Below are 20,031 nucleotides of genomic sequence, written 5' to 3'. Positions count from 1 at the left end.
AGCACTTCGTACAGTGTGTTTTTATATAGAATCTGTTTCAGTCAAAGAAAATTACATAAACGATGTTTATGCTCATTTTTTTTTTTAATAACATCAAATGCTTCGTTCACAATGGAAAAGTATACATACATATAAATAACACATTTACATAGTAACATCTAACAAGATTCTAGAAAGGAGAAAATCTAGACATTGATGCCGCTTAGTGTCATCTACGAATCTAGCATATGGAGACAACAAATGAGCTGCCTCATTTTCTTGTCGTCCAACATAAGTCGTCACTTCATAAGCCGTGAACTTATAAAGGAGAAGCTGAATTTGCACAATCAACGAATTCTGACTTGATAAAGTAGAACCCCTTGCATCAATAACCACTAATAAATCCCCTTCTAAAATCAAATTAGAAAAATCAATATTCAAAACCATCTGTAAACCTCATAAGGTAGCCATAGCTTCTATATCATCAAGTTCAAGCACACCAACTTCCTTACGACACATAGCCAATAAAACCTCACATTTATCATCACGGACAATTACCTCAAGTCCCACATTACCAAAAGATTAAAACAACAAACCATTAAAATTAAGTTTAACCTTATAACCTTGTGGTGGTGGAATCCATGAGAGTGCACGTTCTTTATTTGCTAGCAAAGGAGGAGACTTAACAGTTACATAACTATCAACATAAGCAACACAGTTACCCACCATGTCCATAACCCACAAACATGTTGTTGAAATAAACAAGAATTCATATATTTCCAAAGACCCCAAGCGATGGTAAAAAAAAATTGGAGCACTACATACCCAAATTAGCTAACATCAATTCTCATACCAAATTTTGAAAATCAGAAAGAGTATCCAACATAGCCATAACCTTAGGGAATCAAGTAAACCAAACTATATGCCTTATTAGGTGATGTTAACTTCCAAAATTTCCTCCAAAAAGTAGACCTTCTTAGGGAATTTGAAGTATCAGCATCAAGACTTGCATATGATAAGTTTAACAATAAATGATAGCCAAACCTCACAAAATAAATACCATGTTTGATATCTTTCCAAAGGAATTGATCTTCACAAATCCGGGGGAGTAGAGAAACATTTAAAATCTTATCAGCTTCGAAGGGTGAAAAAACTGCATGCACTAAGGTTTGGTTCCAAGTCCTAGATTGCTGATTCAACAAGCAACTAGCATTAGCTTTAGATGGTAAAAGCTTATGGCAAGGCAAAAACTGATGCAACGAAGAAATTGGGAGCCAATTATCTTGTCAAACTCGGATTTTATCCCCCAGTCCAATGCGCCACCAACACCCATATTACAAATGGTGTTTCGCTGCAAAGATTATTTTTCATACATAAGAAGGGCAATGTTCTAAACTAGAACTCAAAAAATATGATTTGGGGAAGTATTTATTAGCATTAAACACTTCATAGAACAAAGAATGAGTAGCATGCAATAACCTCCAGTCTTATTTTGCAAGTAAGGAAATATTGAACGACCCTAAATCCTTGAAACTCACCCCACCATGAAATTTTGAAGTACACAGCTTATTGCAACTCACACAATGAACTTTGCGTTCATTACCACATTGACCCCACTATAACCTCGCAAACATCCCTTAGAGTTCCTTGCAAAATGATTTATGTAATTTTAAAAAGCTCGTAGTGTATGTTAGCAATGCATGAGTAACTGCTTTAATCAAAATCTCTCTACCAACCTGGGATAACAATTTTTCCTTCCAACCTTGCAACTTCTTCCAAACTCGTTCTTTGAGCTTCTTAAAAGTACTATTATGAGATTTGCCAATAAAAGACGGAAGGCCCAGATAGCGATCATGAAGTTGCAATGAATTAACATTCCAAAGTTCCTTAATATCATTAACCACCAGATATTCAACATTTATACTCATTAACAACTCAGTTTTGTCCAAATTAATTTTCTGCCTAGATGCTGACTCATAAAGCTGAAGTAAACACTCATTTGCAGCATATGTTGTTTGACAAAAAAATTAAATTATCATTTGCAAAGAATAAATGAGTGACAGGAGGAGCAGGAGCACATGAACACATCTTGACACCCATAAGAAACCCACAACGTTCAGCATGCCGAAGAATGGTAGATAATCCTTCCACACATAACACAAATAGATAAGGAGATAAAGGTCACCTTGTCACAGACCTCTAGATGCACCAAAAGATGAAGTAGGAATCTCATTAAGAAGAACTTTGTAAGTAGCAGAAGTTAAACAAGACATAACCAACGCCACCCATTTTTAGTTGAAACCCAATTTAAACAAAACTTGCTGAAGAAAAACTCATTTCACTCTATCATAGGGTTTGCCCGTATATATCAAGTTATACCAACATAACACCCCTTTTTCCTCTCATTTTCTTCCAAACAGTTTAATAGTCTCAAAAGCAATGAAGATACTATCAGTAATGAGTCACCTCGACATGAAAGTACATTGATTATCATAAATCACAAATGGCGAAATAGATTTAAGTCTATTAGCAATGACCTTGGAAATAATCTTATAAATTACATTGCATAAACCGATGGGTCGGTATTCAATTATTCTCTCAAGATGATTCTTTTTGGAATAAGAACCAAAAAAGTATCATTTAATTCAGGAAAAACAACCCAATGATGCAGAGAATGTAGAGCAACACTTGTAACTTCATCCCTCACAATGTGCTAATATTTCTGAAATAAACTTGGAGGCATACCATATGGACCAGGGGCTTTCAAGTGTTGCATTTGAAACGAGGCTTCCCTAACTTCCTACCAAGTATATGGGTTTAAAAGATCAACATTCATAGTTGTGGTAACCTTTGATTGCATAAGATCAAGAATGTAATCCATAGAAGTCATATTAGAGGTAGTAAACAGGTCTGAAAAATAGGAACAAACCACTAATTCCAACTCCCTACCCTCCCTCTAAAGTCCCAAGTTATCCTTCAATCTAGAAATAAAATTTCTAATATTTTGGTGTGAAGCTTTCTGATAAAAAAACTTAGGCTTCGTTTGGATAGTCATATGAGATGAGATGAAAAATTTGTGAATAGTAGTAAGATGATTTGTAAATAGTAGTGAAATAGTTTGAGTTAAGATTTTATTAGATTTTGAGAAATGAAAGAGAAAAAGTTGAATAAAAATATTATAAAATTAAGATATTTTTATAATATTATTTTTATTTTAAGATTTGAAAAAGTTGAATTATTTTTTATATTTTATATAGAAGTTTGGAAAAATTATAATAATTAGTAATTATTAGATGAAAAAGTATGAATGAGAAATTGAAAAATATTTGTGTTTGAGTAATATTTAGATGTTAAGATGAGATGAGACCATCTGCTTATCCAAACATGGCCTTAGAGTTTTGATCCCCGAGTTTAACCACAATACTGTAGAATTTTGTTTCCACATCAACTCATCTCTTTCCAATAATAAATTAATTCCATGCCTAAGAGATTGGATGACATGAGTACTCATAGAAGTAGAATTAGGATTAGTCATCAAACTGCACAAAGCGTGTCTTTTTGCTTCCAGCTGTACTCGAATATTTTCAAATTGGTCAAACTTAATTCCACCTTTCCAAGTCACGGCTACCTTGAAAAATCGCATGTGACAAATTTTCATCATTTAAATAATTCTTCCAACCTGCATGGCTTCAAATCTGAAAGGTTTTTCCTTCTCCATTATACACCCACAACACCAATATATGGTATCAATAGTTAAACAGCTACGATCAGAATAAGACACAGGTAAATTGATAAGTACTTTATAGTACTGCTGATCATACAAACTCAACCACCCAAGATTAGCTAAGAATCTCTCCAACTTCTCTTAAATAGAAGCCTCTCTGACGCATATTAGACCATGTGGAAAGAGAGCCGATCCCTTAAATTGACAAAAAAGTTCAACATTCCAAGAAAGTTAGACATCTACCATTCAAGAAAATTGATTTTTCTATCACTCATATTTTTAGAAAAGAAAATAAAGTGGCTGATGAATTGGCTAGAGCTGAGGCTTTGGTGGAGGAGTTACTCATGTTAGAGGCAGTGGATTTACCACATGAGGTGCGAGGCTTGTACAGGTTAGATTTAATAGGTACGGCTAATATTCGACGTCGATTTTAATCTCTGGCGTGTCTTTTGGTTGTAAGGTTTTGTTTGTCAATGTTGATAGTTGTTGAGTGGATTGGGACTTTTTGTTACAGTATTCATCCGTCATACGTGATGGTTTTTCAATAAATATGGGGAGGGATCACTCGTGAACTTGTGGCCCTGACTCTTAAAAAAAAAAAAAAAAGGTCGTGCACGACCACCACATGTCTCAGAACTTGAATCCACCTCATTGAAGTCTCCATATCCGTAACAGTCAATGATTTCAATAAATTTCAAATATCTCTCATCCTCTGATCATCTGGATGTCCATACACAACCATAATCCTCCATTGACAACTCCAATCAACATCCGTAACCTGAGCATAAAAGTGATGCTTAGAGTAGGAGAGAAGATGTAAATCAATATATATTAATCCTATGCCAAAATAAAGCATGAATTCCCCCACTTCTACCCTCAAGTTCAATCATCATTAAACAGTCACCAAGAAACTAAAACGATTTAATCCTGTTTTTGTAATAATTGTACTAGGTATATCCTATTTTCTAATTTTTTATTTATAAAATTATTGAAAGAATATTATATATAAAATAGATTAATTATAAATAATATTTTTCCTTTGTACACAATATATATATGGTCATCGTGCCCTGGACCACAGTAGTTAATTTGCATCGGCATCCAAGTTGGCCGAATGAGACCATGCATGATGTCAAAGGACCATTTATGGCAAAAACAATAATGCACAGAATTCCATCCTGGATAGCTATAGTTCAAACCCGTGCTGAGATATTTCTCGACCTTTGAAACCATGCAATATATTTAGTACTTTATAGTTTTTAGCACTAACCCAAAATTAATATGATTATCCTGAAAAGGAGTTAATTTTAACTCTCTTGTTCCTCTCTCTAGCTTCAAACCATTAATCTGGGGCTTACTCTTGAATAGTACCCTTCAAACAAGGAATGCTCTTGCAAGCAAGCATGAGTAATTTGCAGAATGTGCACAGCAAAGACTTCCCTTTAAATATATATATATATATATATATATATATATTTCAATCCAGTTAGAGCACTCAAAAACTGTACTTTGCAAGAAGTTAGGCGCCACTTTGAGAGAGTATGATGCCAGATAGAATAGAGATTAATTCTAACGACTAGTTCCAATAGATAATCAACATAGAGAAGACAAGAGATTCTCTCAAAATACAGAAAAAAACAACTCTGAATAATATTGATAAATAACAAAATTTAAAATTATTTTATGAAGTCCACAAGCCGAACTTAAATAGCTGCAAAATTCAAAATTATGATAATTCAATCTAAATTATTATATGAGAAATAAACACATATGACAGGTGAAAGCTGCATTAATTAAGGAACTAATTAAAATGGATCCTTGCAATAACGGATACACAAAATCATCTCATCTAATCTCATAATTATAATTTTTTCAAACTCTTACACAAAATATAAAAAATAATTCAATTTTTTCAAATTATAAAATAAAAATAATATGAAAAATTATATTTTAACAATATATATTTTATTTAATTTTTAACAAAACATCTCATCTCATCTCATCTGAATTGCTAATCAATCGAGACCCCAAAGTACTGATATTATAGCTAGGCTATTACTTGAGTAAAATGAGTGATAGGTGGGTCATAATTTTCATCCTCAAAAGTTAAGAAAATAACGTAAGGTAAAGTACTACTGACGATAATCTATCTTGTAAATCATAAAAATGCTGCTCTTTTTATCAAATCTTGCATGCACATCAGAATTTGCACTGCGAGAATGAGATAATAATTAGTATTTCAGTCGGTACATTTTGTGATGATGTGTGCATGCAATCTGTTAGTAGTACTACTCATGAGTCCGACTTGTGTGGCTAAGGGCTTAATTTGTAGATGATTTCGGGGTCTTTTTTTTAGTTTTTAATACATGCATGGTGGTGGTACTGCAAAGTCGCAATAGAACTACTCTGCATGATGCATCCGTCGATCGAGATAGGCAGGGATGCAGCACACCAGGCCGAGGATCGCTCGTCAAAACAATTATAATTTGGCTGCGAAAATCATTTAGCTTTGGTCTCTAGTGACAACTTACAAGAAAGCAAATAGGGTCTCCACCTTTGTTCATCAACATATATACAAAACCATATCTCTAGTTTATGTTTCTCACTCTCATCAGCACTCTCTGATCTGTTACAAAATTTTTCTTTCAAATTCTCTCTCTGATAATTAGAAAATAGTACTGTTTGCTTCAAGATAATTATTAATTACTTTGTGTTTGGGAAGAAAAAGAAAAGAAAAAACTTGAGAGGGATTCCAAAAGCTGGTCGAGCTCTCGACTTCACCAAGTCCGTCCTCAACCAAAAGGGTACGTACGTATGCGCCCATTTCCAGTAGTACTTTTCGAATAAATCTGAATGATTAGAGTCTGATGATCATCATGATCAATATTCAACCTTTCTTCACTCAAAAACTTCAATTCCATGACAGAATTGCATCACTTAGTACTCACTCTCAATGTGCGTGTGTGTGTGTGTGTGTATATATATATAGATTAAGTTCAATTAGCTGATGATCATAAAGAGTATTTGATTCATATAATTGGTTGGTCCAATTCAGTTTGAATTGATGAGAACCTGAACTGATTTTATTACATATAAGTTTTTTAATTTCATAATTATATTTCTTATTTTTAGAGATTTTTTTATATTTTATTCTTATTGAAGAATTGAGTATTGATGAAATTTTAAGGCGGATAAGAAAATCGTATTTTTTTTTTAAATGTGATAACCTAGTACCCGACATGATTTGCTCGATCGATATATAGATGAATAGTATTTCTCATCTTATAAAGATATGTATTACATATTAATACATAGATCAATATATATCGTCAAGTTGATCATATCATATAAATTTACATATTAAGTACTACTTTATATATAGATGAACCCAACAAGTAGGCCTAAAACGGCTGAACAACACTAAATATTCCTAGTATTTTCTTCTTCACATGAGTGCTTTTGCATGTGTTTTTCTTCACTTTATTTTGCATTTTATCATAATTTGTATGTACGTAATTGTTTTATGATATGCTTCAATATCGATGATTGGAGTAGTGATCATGATTTTTGGCCGGAAATAGGTTATTTTTTTGCATAGAGGATGTGGAAACTGAAGATAGCAGAAGGAGGGAAAGGATTGGTGAGTGTAAACAATTTCATCGGACGGGAACACTGGGAATTCGATCCTGATGCCGGTACTCTTGAAGAACGTGCTGAAGTTGAAAGAGCCCGTGAAGAGTATAAGAAAAACCGATTTACGAAGAAACAAAGTTCTGATCTTTTGATGAGAATGCAGGTTTCTCTTTCTTCTCACCTCAGTGTATTTTTTATAATTTAAAGAAGAGAAAATATCTATCTATAAGTAAAAATAAATATTTATGACATATTATTTGCAATGAAAATGGCTAGTTATTTACGATAAAAACAGACTTATCTTAAAAAAAAATAAAACAATTTTCTTGTAATACCTTATTTTTCACACTCCCAACACAGTACTACTGATGATGTGGAAGTTTTACAAATTAAGTGTGCTAGAAATTAATTAGTAAGTGTTTTGATTTTTTTTTTTTTTAAATTATAATGGATCTCATTATAAGTCGTGTTAACACACCGATTTATGTATAGAAAAACTCGTAAAGAAATTAAGATCTAACAGGTAAATGATACACCGACAAGGCTTTAACAAATATTTTTTATATATCTAACCTACAATCAACAAATGCAAGCATACCCCTTCATTAAAAATGAATCTCAACTTTACAAAATAAAGTTGTTATAATTTTATCATTTTCCATTAGGTATATAATTATTATTCTAAAATGGTCACTCACATCAGATATTAATTAGTATATCACTTCATTAAAAATGAATCTCAATTTTGCAAAACAAAGTTGTAACTTGATCATTTTCCATTAGTTACATAATTATTCTAAATTGGTCACGGACACCCCGATTATTTTAATTAGATTTTTCTTTTTTATATTTGCAAATGCAATCATTTTAGACAAAGTTAAAAGATTATTTTCACGTTCTTGGTTTATAGATAATAAGTAAAACAACTCAATTAGTTTAATAAGAATAAAATAAAATAAAAAATAATTTTAAAATATGTAAAGTGTGTGGTGTGGGATGATGAGTAGCATTCCTCAATTTTTTGAGAGGAGAGACAAATATATATTCTTTTTTTCCTTTTTTTGTTGCTTGGAGCTAAGGAGTTCTATTATTTTCTTTTCTTTTTGGGGGTTCTTGAGTGTAGCAAAGACAATTAGGAACAATAAAGGAAATTATCATAATATTAATTAATCTTGAAGGTGGCTTACATTTTCACTTTTTTTTTTTTTTTTTTTTTTGGTATCCTTTCCCTATGATAATTTCCACAACCAACATATTTAAATGCATTACAAATTATTATGAGAGTGGTCTTGAGAAATGACAGATCAGCGCCAGGAGAGACATCCATGACATAAATTCATTTTCATAATTAAGACATTAAATTCTTCCCATCCCTTATCATCAAGTCATGACAAAAATTTATCAACAAATTTATTGATGGTAGTGCTTCTGCTTGTCACTTTCAAAATTATTTATTATCCATTACATCATGTAGACTTTGTTTCACATATACAACTTATTAAATTGGGATAAAGGTTTTTTTTTGTTTTTAAGTTATTACCAGAACTTGAGTGTATCAAGTGAGCCTTATATTATTTATTTTTCATTTAATATTGTTCAATATATATATATATATATATATAGATTATATATGTGTGTCTGGCAGTAATAAATGTTGTAGGGTCTACTTGATATGTCTTTTCTCTCTTACTTGAATTGATAATTATTCATGAAATTGAGATTTGAGACTACAGCAGCATAGGGACCTTACATTCAAACTTAAAAATGAATTGAATATATGATGGTTGTAATCATTGAGTTTTTATTTGTTTCATGATAACTTTCTCAACTCATCTCATCTAATTATTATAATTTTTCTAAACATCCACATAAAATATAATAAATAATTCAAATTTTTTAAATTTTAAAACAAAAATAATATTCTAATAATATTTTTTTCAATTTTTATCTCATCTCAATTCACCATCCAAACCTCTCCGTTCCTAAGTTATTGTTGAACTTAAAGATTTCAAATAAAAGAAAAATAGACACATTTAAGTGAGTCATACATCATTCATTGATATCTGTATAAATATTTTAAGCAGTATTAAATGGTAACAAATATCGTAAAACTCACTTTATGTGTCTACCACTTGAAACCCCCTAAGTTTAGACAACAACTTAGAAAATCTTCTTTCATAGGAATACTCTTATATGTATACCATTTCATTAATGCTATTGAACAGTCCAAAATTAAGGGTTTGTTTGGAAAGTGAAATGATCTCATAATTTCTTATAATTTCCTTTTCAAATAATACTCAAACACAAATATTTTTTAATTTCAAATATTTAACTTTTTATCTAATAATTGTTTAATCATTACAACTTTTTCAAACTTCCAAACAAAACTTAAAAAATAATACTAATATATTTTAACTTTAGAATATTTTTATTCAACTTTTTCTGATTTTTCTTTTCTCAAAACTCAATAAAACAGCTTAATTCAAACTATTTCACTAATACTCACAAATCATTTCACTTGTATTCACAGAATTCTCATTCCATCTCACTTCCGAGCCTTAATCTTCTTTATGTTGATATTCTTACATAATTTCATCTAATTTAAAAGCCTTTCATTTCTTTCATTTTAATTTGGAGTTATCTACGTTTGGTGCGTCTAATACATCATTATTTGAGATCCATTATAATTACAAAAAAAAAAATTAAAATTAAAACACCAACAATTCTTCGTCAGTGGTACATTGGGTGTGCCAAAATATAAAGAAAAAAATACCATGAAGGAACAGGGGAGATTTAAATAGTTAGTGAGACGACTGTGATCAAATTTCTGCCAAAAACATATTGGGATCAAATGACTCATGTGCTTTGTGTTGGAATCTTACAAAATGAAATTGTTTTTTTACTTTATTTTTTGCATGAACTCTCTCAGCTTAGAAAGGAGAATCCATGCGGGGCAATTCCACCAGCAGTGAAAGTGCAAGAAACAGAGGAGATAACAGAGGAAGCAGTGACAATTACACTGAGAAGAGCACTAAGCTCCCTTTCCTCCCTTCAGGCCCATGATGGCCACTGGCCTGCTGAATTTGGTGGACCCTTGTTTTATCTTCCACCCTTGGTACTTTTTTTTCCCGCCATTACTTCAATACAATGTTTGTTTATTCCTTGTTTTCTTCCCTCATTTCGGTTAGGATAAGTATATGAATGCATAAACTCGATCTTAAACTATTTAAATACAAGACATATGCTTTCTTTATATAATTATTACATACTTTCGAAATAGAAGTTAACTGATACTCACATAGGAATGTTATGCATCAGTCACTATTCATTCCTATAACCCACACCTATAGTTTTTATCATAGAGTGTGAGGGTGTTTTTTATAGGGTATAGGGTGGTAAATAGTAACTGATGTATAGAATTTTTCGATCCTCGCATCTTATCATAAAATGTTATGTTATATAAAGACCATTTTTTTAAGGCTATGACATCGTGATTGGACGAGAGTAACATGTTCTATATCCCCTTTACCTATGTTAAAACATCTTGCATGGTAAACCGAAAAAGAAAAGAAAAAAGGGGACAAAAAAGTTTTTATTATTTGTTAAGAAATAAGCTTATACACAGATGCAAATACACCTGTATATTTTTAGAGTTATTTTTCTTATATGTTGCTTGACATACAAATCAACCCGCTGAATTATTTGTAATGCCTAACTTTAGATTCAACTTATTACAATATGTAGGTATTTGCTCTGTACATTACTGGAGATCTCAGCCATATTTGGTCTTCAGAACACCGGAAGGAAATTATTCGATACTTTTATAATACTCAGGTGTTGTTTCATTTTTATTTTTATTTTTTTAATATTGAAAAATGCTTTGTGTTGAAATATTCAGCCAACCAAGATGGCCTAGGAAACTGAAATTGTGGCTGGAAAATCAATATACATGATTTTTGCTTGTTTGTTTGTTGGACAGAATGAAGATGGAGGATGGAGTTTCCATATAGTAAGTAGAAGCACAATGTTTGGCTCAGCTTTGTGCTATATTGCCTTGAGAATACTTGGAGAGGGACCTGAAGATGGTGAAGATATGGCCATGGCTAGAGCCCGAAAATGGATCCTTGACCATGGTGGTTTAGTGGCTATGCCATCATGGGGAAAGTTTTGGGTCTCGGTATGTACAATTTCTGGGTGTTCCCATAAATTCTTAGGAGCTAAATCTGATACATCAGTATTAAATAAGAATTATTTTCAATGATTTTAGCAAATTAAATCAGATTCTAACTTATTTGTAAATCAAAATAAGTTTCCATCATTTTAGCACATTGAAATCTTGATTCTTGAGATCTCATGATAACATGCATATGTGGCTAGCAATACAAAAGTATGACAGCTTTGGGTTGTGAAAGTATACATTGAAAGGAATTATTTTACTGTCTGATCTTTAATGGAAATAAACTGATGACATTTAATAAGATTTTTACATTGATATATCTACATCAGTCTTTATTGTTCTTTCTGTGTAGTGAGAACTCAAATGTCTCTCATGTATAGGTACTAGGAGCATATGAGTGGTCAGGCTGCCATCCATTACCCCCAGAGTTCTGGCTTATTCCTAAATCCGTCCCTCTTAATCCAGGTTTTTGTCCTTACAACATCATTTTGGTTTAAGAAAGTGTGTCATAATGAACATTACTCAAACATTTATGCAGCAGTTGGTCTTGTGAATCTGTTGTATATACTCATGGCCTTTCATTATATGAAATGCAGGTATAATGTTATGCTACTCTCGCTTGGTTTACATGCCAATGTCTTATATATATGGAAAGAGGTTTGTCGGTCCGATCACTGAGTTGGTTCTATCAATAAGAGAAGAGCTTTACAACGAGCCTTACTCTCTGGTTAATTGGAATAAAGCCAGGGATATAATTGCAAAGGTGGGCTCAGAATCTTCATCTTTTTCCCTTTCTTTTCCATTATGTTCAGCTCAGATAATTTCACAGTGCTAACTTAATGAATAGGAGGATCTATACTATCCGCATCCTCTCATACAAGATCTGCTGTGGGGATTTCTTTACCGTGTAGCAGAGCCTTTCCTGGCACGTTGGCCCTTTTCAATGTTGAGAGAGAGAGCACTAAAAGCTGCTATTGGTCATGTACGTTATGAGGACGAGACCAGCAGATATCTATGCCTTGGATGCGTAGAAAAGGTTAGTAACTATTCCTGCATTTAAATCATAATGAAAGAAAAATATATAATTCAATAATGTCCTCAAAGAAATAAATTTGTAGGTGTTATGCATGATGGCTCGTTGGGTTGAAGATCCAAATTCGGAGGCGTACAAGCTTCATTTAGCCAGACTTCCAGACTACTACTGGGTTGCTGAAGATGGCTTAAAATTTCAGGTTGTATGATCATCCCTATCCTCTTTTAGGTACTGATCCTTTGTGAAACAAGAACTGCAAAAGCATAAATCAGCACCACTTCCATAAATAAGGGTCTATGTTCATGCAATCATGAATACTCAATTGTCAAGCCTAAAGAACTGCAAAATCTTGGTACATTTGAAAATTTCATCTTTTTTTGAAAATTCACTTAACAATGCCTGATATATTTGATATAGAGTTTGGGCTGTCAGACATGGATTGCAGTCTTTGCTATTCAAGCGATTCTAGCTTGTAATCTAAATGAAGATTACGGGCCAACTCTACGTAAAGCGCATGATTTTATGAAGACTTCACAGGTAAGAATATATGTCAAATATCCCTCGCATGGAATGTGGAAGATATGCTTCTAACCTGATCATGTTATTTTCTAGGTCAAAGAAAACCCTTCTGGGGACTTCAGAGCTATGTTTCGGCACATATCTAAAGGATCATGGACATTCTCAATGGAGGACTACGGCTGGCAAGTCTCTGATGTCACAGGAGAGGGGTTGAAGGTAATGCTTCAATTCTGTCATGATACATGTACATACTAAAATCCCACATTCTCAAGGTTTGTTCCGAAGGAAGAATCAACTTTTGCCTAAACCTTCTCTTCTGCAGGTTACACTCTTGCTCTCACAAATATCAGCGGACCTAGTTGGGGAAAAACTTGAGACTGAGAGGTTTTATGATGCTGTCAATATCATTCTTTCTCTACAGGTAAGAATTCATCTTACCAATACCCATGCTTCTCTTTTGATGCAGTTAGAATGTTATATATAGTCGTGAAGTGCGTATGCGCCGTGCAGTCGCTTTGAAAAAGAGTGGAGTCCACTATTAAAAAATTAATTTTTTTTATGTGGGTCCTGTATATATTCACTTTTTTCAAAGTGATTGTACGGCACTTGCGCATTCACGACTGTAACTATCATTTCTCAAAACTAAAAGATCAATTATACTCCACATCTTTGATTTTATCATCTTTAATCGCACTTGCTAATAATATGACACATATTAAGTGGCTTCATAGGAAATGAAAAGGCACTAAAAACATGATACACTAGCTGATGTGATTGAGGGTAACAAAATTGAGAATGAAGAACAATATTTCTCAAACTAAAAACCTGTTTCTAGTTAGATAATTCATCTCACTTCTGTAACTTCATTGTGTTGCATTTCTAAAATGGTTCACCAAAATAATTGAATTTCTTTCAATTGCCAATGTAGAGTAGCAATGGTGGTTTCCCAGCATGGGAGCCTCGGAGAGCATCCCCATGGATGCAGGTAACTTCTGCAACAATTATAATTAACTGCTCTCCATAACTCATTTCAACATCTCAAATTTTGCATAAGGAGAGAGGTTAGTTCATACTTATTTTTAGCAGTACTCGTTAACATAAATTTTATACATATTTTACTTGCAGAAGTTCAACCCCACGGAGGTCTTTGAGGATCCTCTGTTTGAGAGAGAGTAAGATAACTTCAGCACAACAGCAATCGCCATGTTAGTGTTCTGTTTGCTTCCTAACAGGAAAAAATGTGTCACCTTATAGGTACATAGAGTGCACTTCGTCAGCAGTACAAGGCCTTGCACTCTTTAGGAAATTCTACCCTGAACACCGAAGGAAGGAGATAGACAGTGGCATTTCCAAGGCAATTCAATTCATTGAGAACATACAACAACTTGATGGATCATGGTAATATGTTATTTTCACACATTGCATTCTTGAAATCAATATTGCTCTATAAATTACTGTGAACTTTTCTCTCTAATCTCACTCTATCTAGACACTGAAATAAAAGAAGCCTATTATGGTTATAACAGTAGAAGGCTGCATAAGATGTTACTGTCTTTCTTTTGGTTAGAGTTAGGATTATAGGATTATTAAAGGTGGAAACATGAGTATTTACAGAGACTGTCATTTATACAGGTATGGTGATTGGGGTATTTGCTACACCTATGGTACATGGTTTGGTGTAGGGGCATTGGCAGCCTGTGGAAGAAACTACCAAAATTGTCCTGCTTTGCGCAAAGCTTGCGAGTTTTTGCTATCAAAGCAGCTACCCAATGGTGGATGGGGAGAGAGTTACCTTTCAAGCCACAACAAGGTATTTGTTATTTTTTTCAATTTGAACATGAAAAGAGATAGAGGAATGTGAAAAGAGAGAAATGAAGTGAGTTTCTTTGGGAAGCAGGTGTGGACAAATCTAGAAGGTAACCGAGCAAATGTAGTCCAAACTGCATGGGCTGTGTTATCCCTCATTGAGGCAGGACAGGTGATTCTATCATTTTCTTCTCGATTATTCGAGTGGTTGCATGTTAAATTTGCTGCATTTACAACATTGTTAAGATTGAGGATACCAATGTGTCATCAATAGTGTAGAGTTGGCTATATATAAGTTGGGGAAGTATCATGACAAGGTCAGGTATCCAGCAACAATATTGGATGACAGTGGAATTAATACATTCTAGAATAATGCATGTCAATGGAGAAAATAAAAACTTAGTTTCCATTTTAGAGCTTGAAAAACGAGTGATTCAAAAGTTTTATTCATGAATTACTTTATACTTACAAGTCATTGCGACTTAAACAGTAAGAATCAAGTTAAACAGAAGCCAAAAGCCATTGGCATGCCAACCTTCTTGTTCTGCATAATTCTGCATGTACTCTAATTGTGGATGAACTTTTGCGACTTTGTGTAGATAGATCATATAAACAAAAAAAATATATATGATTTAAAACCATCAAACTAAGTCAAGGAAGTCAGAATTTAATTGCATTGTCTCAAATTTTTAAGTTCTGAATGTTTTTCCTAATTTAGGCTAAGATAGATCCAACACCAATTCATCGCGGAGTAAGGGTATTGATCAATTCACAAATGAAAGATGGTGACTTCCCTCAAGAGGTAATTCATGTTTATTCAAAACCCAGCACACTTCAGTTAACTTTAAGTGTTCATCTTAGTTATTTTCTTCCATTTCTCCATATAAAAAATAGTTTTCTACACACAAAGGTATCATTTTCAAGCATAAAATGACGAGTGGTTACTGTCAACAGGAAATCACAGGGATGTTTTTTAGGTACTGTGGACTAAACTACGCAGCATATAGAGACATTTTTCCCTTGTGGGCTCTTGGTGAATATCGAAATCGAGTTCTGCTTCCTTAATACGTACCTCAGTCTGCACTTGCAGAGGCTTGCATATTGAAGTTCGCCAACCCAAATATATATTTACAGCTTGAAAGAACATGCTATTGCTACCTCTCTTCAATACACATATATATAAAATCAAACACCAGCAAGAAACATAGATAATACTTGCCAAAAATAATATTTAATGCTTGAAAGATGTAAAATGTTTTGTTTCAGCAAGACGTAAAATCATGTCATGATGCCGTTTCTTGTGTAAGCAACTCTTATAAACTTCCTCTACTCAATAACGTAAAAGTAATCGAGTTAAATGGAATAAAGATAAATAATACTATTTTATTTTCTAATTTTGTGAATTATTTTTTGTTTCTAGTTTTATGTCAATATATAAATGTTTTAGTTAATTTAGTGTGTTTTAGTTTATTTTCTAAATTTAGTTTTTACATTTCTTGTTTTTTAAATTTATTTTTTGTTTTTTAGTTTCCAAATTTAGGTCTTGATGATTTAGGTGTTCTTCTGATGCTAATTTACTTTTCATTTTTAAGTATTTTTTTTTTTTAATTTGAGTTGATTCTTAATGTTGTAAATAGTGGCTCGGTTCAAATCAAGCGAAAGCAAAGGCATTTGTTATCTTTTAATCTTAATTTTCTATTTTTAGATTTTGTGTTGCATGACAACTGATTTTTTTAAGAGAAATACTTTAGCCATTGTAGAAACCCTAGAATAAGAAAAGTATTTTGGGAAAGTCTTCCTCTCTTGTTCACAAACTCTTATTTTACGATGATAATGAACAGTAGCAATTACAATGAGAAATTGACTTTATATACATGTCCAAAATAGTTATAAGCTAACTAACTTAACGTAACTAAGGGACAAAAGAGTAACTTTTGCCAACTAAACTTATTAGCTCTAATACTCCCCCTCAAGATGGAGCATGAAGATTATGAATGCCCATCTTGGATAAGAGAAAATGAAACTGAACTTTGCCAAGAGCCTTGGTGAAGATGTCGGCCAATTGATGAGCTGAAATGACATAGAAAGTTTTGATAACACCTTTTACTTGTTCTTCCTGTATGAAGTAGCAATCGATTTCAACATGCTTTGTGTGAACATGATGAATTGTATTGGCTGCTAGAGATAAAGCAGATTTACTGTCACAATATAAGGCTGCAGGTGAGTGATGAGAAATATGTAAGTCATGAAAAATTTGTAATATCCAAATCACTTCACAACTAGCTGATGCTAAGGCACAATACTCTGCTTCAGCTAAACTTCTAGACATTGTGGTTTGTTTCTTAGATCCCCAAAAAACCAATAAGTCACCAGGAAAAAGACAAAACCCGGTAATAGATCTCCTGCTATCAACACATGCAGCCCAATCAGAGTTAGAAAAACCTCTAATTTGTGTAGAAGATGAAGCAGGAAAATATAACCCTTGAGCAGGAGTCCCTTTGACATACCTAAGGACTCAATAGGTAGCATCTAAATGCGATTTGCAAGGCTTGTCAATGAATTATGCTAGGGAATGAACTGAATATGACAAGTCTGGCCAGGTTATTGTGAGATACAATAATCGAACAATGAGCCTCCGATACTGAGATGGATCTTCTAAAAGATTGACATCTGATTTTGTCAATTTAAGTTTTGAATCCATAGGAAGGAGAGCAGGTTTACAACCAAGATAACCACTGTCTTCCAAAACTTCAAGAGCATATTTATGTTGAGAAACATAAATTCCAGCAGTATTGCGAGCTATTTCTAAACCCAAGAAATACTTAAACTAACCCAAGTCTTTGATCTTGAATTTATCATGAAGATAAGACTTCACTTGAGTTACACATGACATGTCATTGGAAGCAATTATGATATCATCAACGCAAATCAGAAGTGCTATAAAAGAGGAACATTGTACCTTAGTGAACAAACTATAATCAGCTTTAGATTGTTCATAGCCCAAAGATAATAGCGCAATAGTCAATTTCTAAAACCATTGGCGATTGGCCTGCTTCAATCCATATAAAGATTTCATTAATCGACATACTTTGTGCTGCCTTTCTTGTGCAAAACCTGGTGGTATCACCATATAGACTTCCTCATTTAAATCCCCATGCAAAAAAGCATTATTCACGTCAAGTTGTTCTAAAAACCAGTTTTGACTTGCAGCCAAGGCCAAAAACTAATGAATTGTTGTCATTTTGGCAACAGGAGAGAATGTTTCAGCATAGTCAATTCCTTCCTTTTGTGTGAAACCTTTCACCACAAGGCGTGCTTTATATCAACACTACCATCAGCCTTATATTTCACTCTATATACCCACTTGCAACCAATCGCTTTCTTACCAAGAGACAAGTCAGTAACTATCCAGGTTTTGTTATTTTCAAGAGCTAAGATTTCGGCATTCATAGCTTCCCGCCAATTAGGATCTTTGGCAACTTGTTTGTAAGTTTTGGGTTTAGGATGAGTTGAAATAGAAAGGCTGAAAGCTTTATGAGCAGGAGAAAAACAAGTATAGGAAAGATACCTTGAAATGTCAAAAGCTTTATTAGAAGCCTGCTGTGTAGAACTCGAAGGGAGTGAAGACAAATCAAAAGTTTGAGCCATTTTGCCATGATACTCCTGCAAATAAGATGGTGATTGTCTGACCCAAGAAGATCTCCTAGGAATAACATCAACCAGATCATGATGGTCTGGACTAATGTCATTAGAAGGAGGAATATCAACTAATAGAGAGGAATTAAAGTCATTGACACAGACAGGAAGGACAATATCAGATTAAGAATCACAATTATGATTTTGATTTTTGAAAGGAAATGAATTCTCATGAAAAATGACATCACGAGAAACAAAAATGGATTTAGTATCAAGATCTAAGAGTTTATAACCCTTGGTACCATATGGATAACCAAGAAATACACATTTCTTAGCTTGAGTATCAAATTTGGCTTTATGAGGAGAGACATGAGTAGCAAAATATAAGTAGCCGAATACCTTCAAATGAGAATAAGAAGGTTTATTTGAAAACAAAAGCTCATAAGGAGACTTGTTGTTTAACAAAGGAGTAGGAGATCTATTTATTAAGTATGTGGATGTGATGATACAATCACCCCAATAGGATAGAGGAATATTGGATTAAAGTTTGAGGGCCCTTGCAACACTTAATAGGTGCTAGTGTTTCCTTTCAGGGACCCCATTCTGTTGTGGAGTATATGGACAGCTATGTTGATGTATAATGCCTTTGGACGACAAGAGAGTGGACAAATTGAATTCTACTCCATTATTAGAACGAAGAGTCTTGACTTTAGATGCAAATTGTGTTTCAACCATTATCAAGAAAGACTCAATTGTGCTGCCAGTTTGAGACGTGAATTTTAACAAATATATCCAAGTACAATGAGTGAAATCATCAACTATTGTTAAAAAATAATGATGACCATTATTAGTAGAAACAACAAATGGACCCCAAAGATCACAATGGATAAGCTCAGAAGGAATAGTGGATTTAATTGAGCTAATAGGAAAAGAGGTCTATGTTGTTTGGCTAATGGACAGATTTCGCATTGATCATTATTATGATGAAATTTTACATCAAGAATTACATCATGTAATAAATGCATTTAGGACAAAGACATATGTCCTAATCTATTATGCCACAAGGCCAGTTTATTTGCAGAAATTGAAGATGAAATTGAATTGAAAGACAGAGAAGGTAAAGATTGAGAAGCAGAACATGAAAAAGAACTGGAATTCAACAAATATAGTCCATTCTTTTGATCAGCCACTCCAATCATTTTCCAGGTAAGCAGGTCCTGAATTAAGCATTGGTCAATCAAAATATCATGACAAGATTTGAAGTTGAGGTAAGTTTGTACACATAAATCAAATTGAAAGTGAATTAAGGAACATATAGAACATGATGTAAGGTTAATTTTGTCGAAAGCATAACTAAGTCTATATGAGACACAGATACAGAATGATCATTTGGTAGGCTAACAGTGGCATTAACAGCCTAACAGGTGTAGCAGGTGAAGTAAAAAGAGCCAGAGAACAGACCATATGGTCTGTAGCTCCTCTGTCAACAATCCAATTTTGTGAGGAAAGGGAACTAAGTATAGC

The 20,031-nt window shown here is 33.2% G+C and overlaps 1 protein-coding gene across 1 annotated transcript; it reads left to right on the top strand.

Annotated features, from left to right (window-relative positions):
- Positions 1–6,096: 6,096 nt before the first annotated feature.
- Positions 6,097–16,274, top strand: LOC108989535 (lupeol synthase). The gene is made up of 19 exons (XM_018963172.2): positions 6,097–6,507; positions 7,285–7,499; positions 10,266–10,451; positions 11,081–11,170; positions 11,316–11,513; positions 11,894–11,978; positions 12,110–12,276; positions 12,361–12,549; positions 12,632–12,745; positions 12,964–13,083; positions 13,159–13,281; positions 13,388–13,486; positions 13,994–14,050; positions 14,191–14,237; positions 14,320–14,463; positions 14,698–14,875; positions 14,963–15,043; positions 15,590–15,673; positions 15,826–16,274. The coding sequence occupies exons 2-19, from the start codon at positions 7,305–7,307 to the stop codon at positions 15,934–15,936; spliced, it is 2,268 nt and encodes a 755-aa protein (XP_018818717.1). The 5' UTR covers positions 6,097–6,507; positions 7,285–7,304; the 3' UTR covers positions 15,937–16,274.
- Positions 16,275–20,031: the final 3,757 nt, after the last annotated feature.

Source organism: Juglans regia, chromosome 6 (genome assembly GCF_001411555.2).
Source record: "Juglans regia cultivar Chandler chromosome 6, Walnut 2.0, whole genome shotgun sequence".
NCBI lineage: Eukaryota > Viridiplantae > Streptophyta > Magnoliopsida > Fagales > Juglandaceae > Juglans > Juglans regia.
This window is presented reverse-complemented; position numbering and strand designations above follow the sequence as displayed.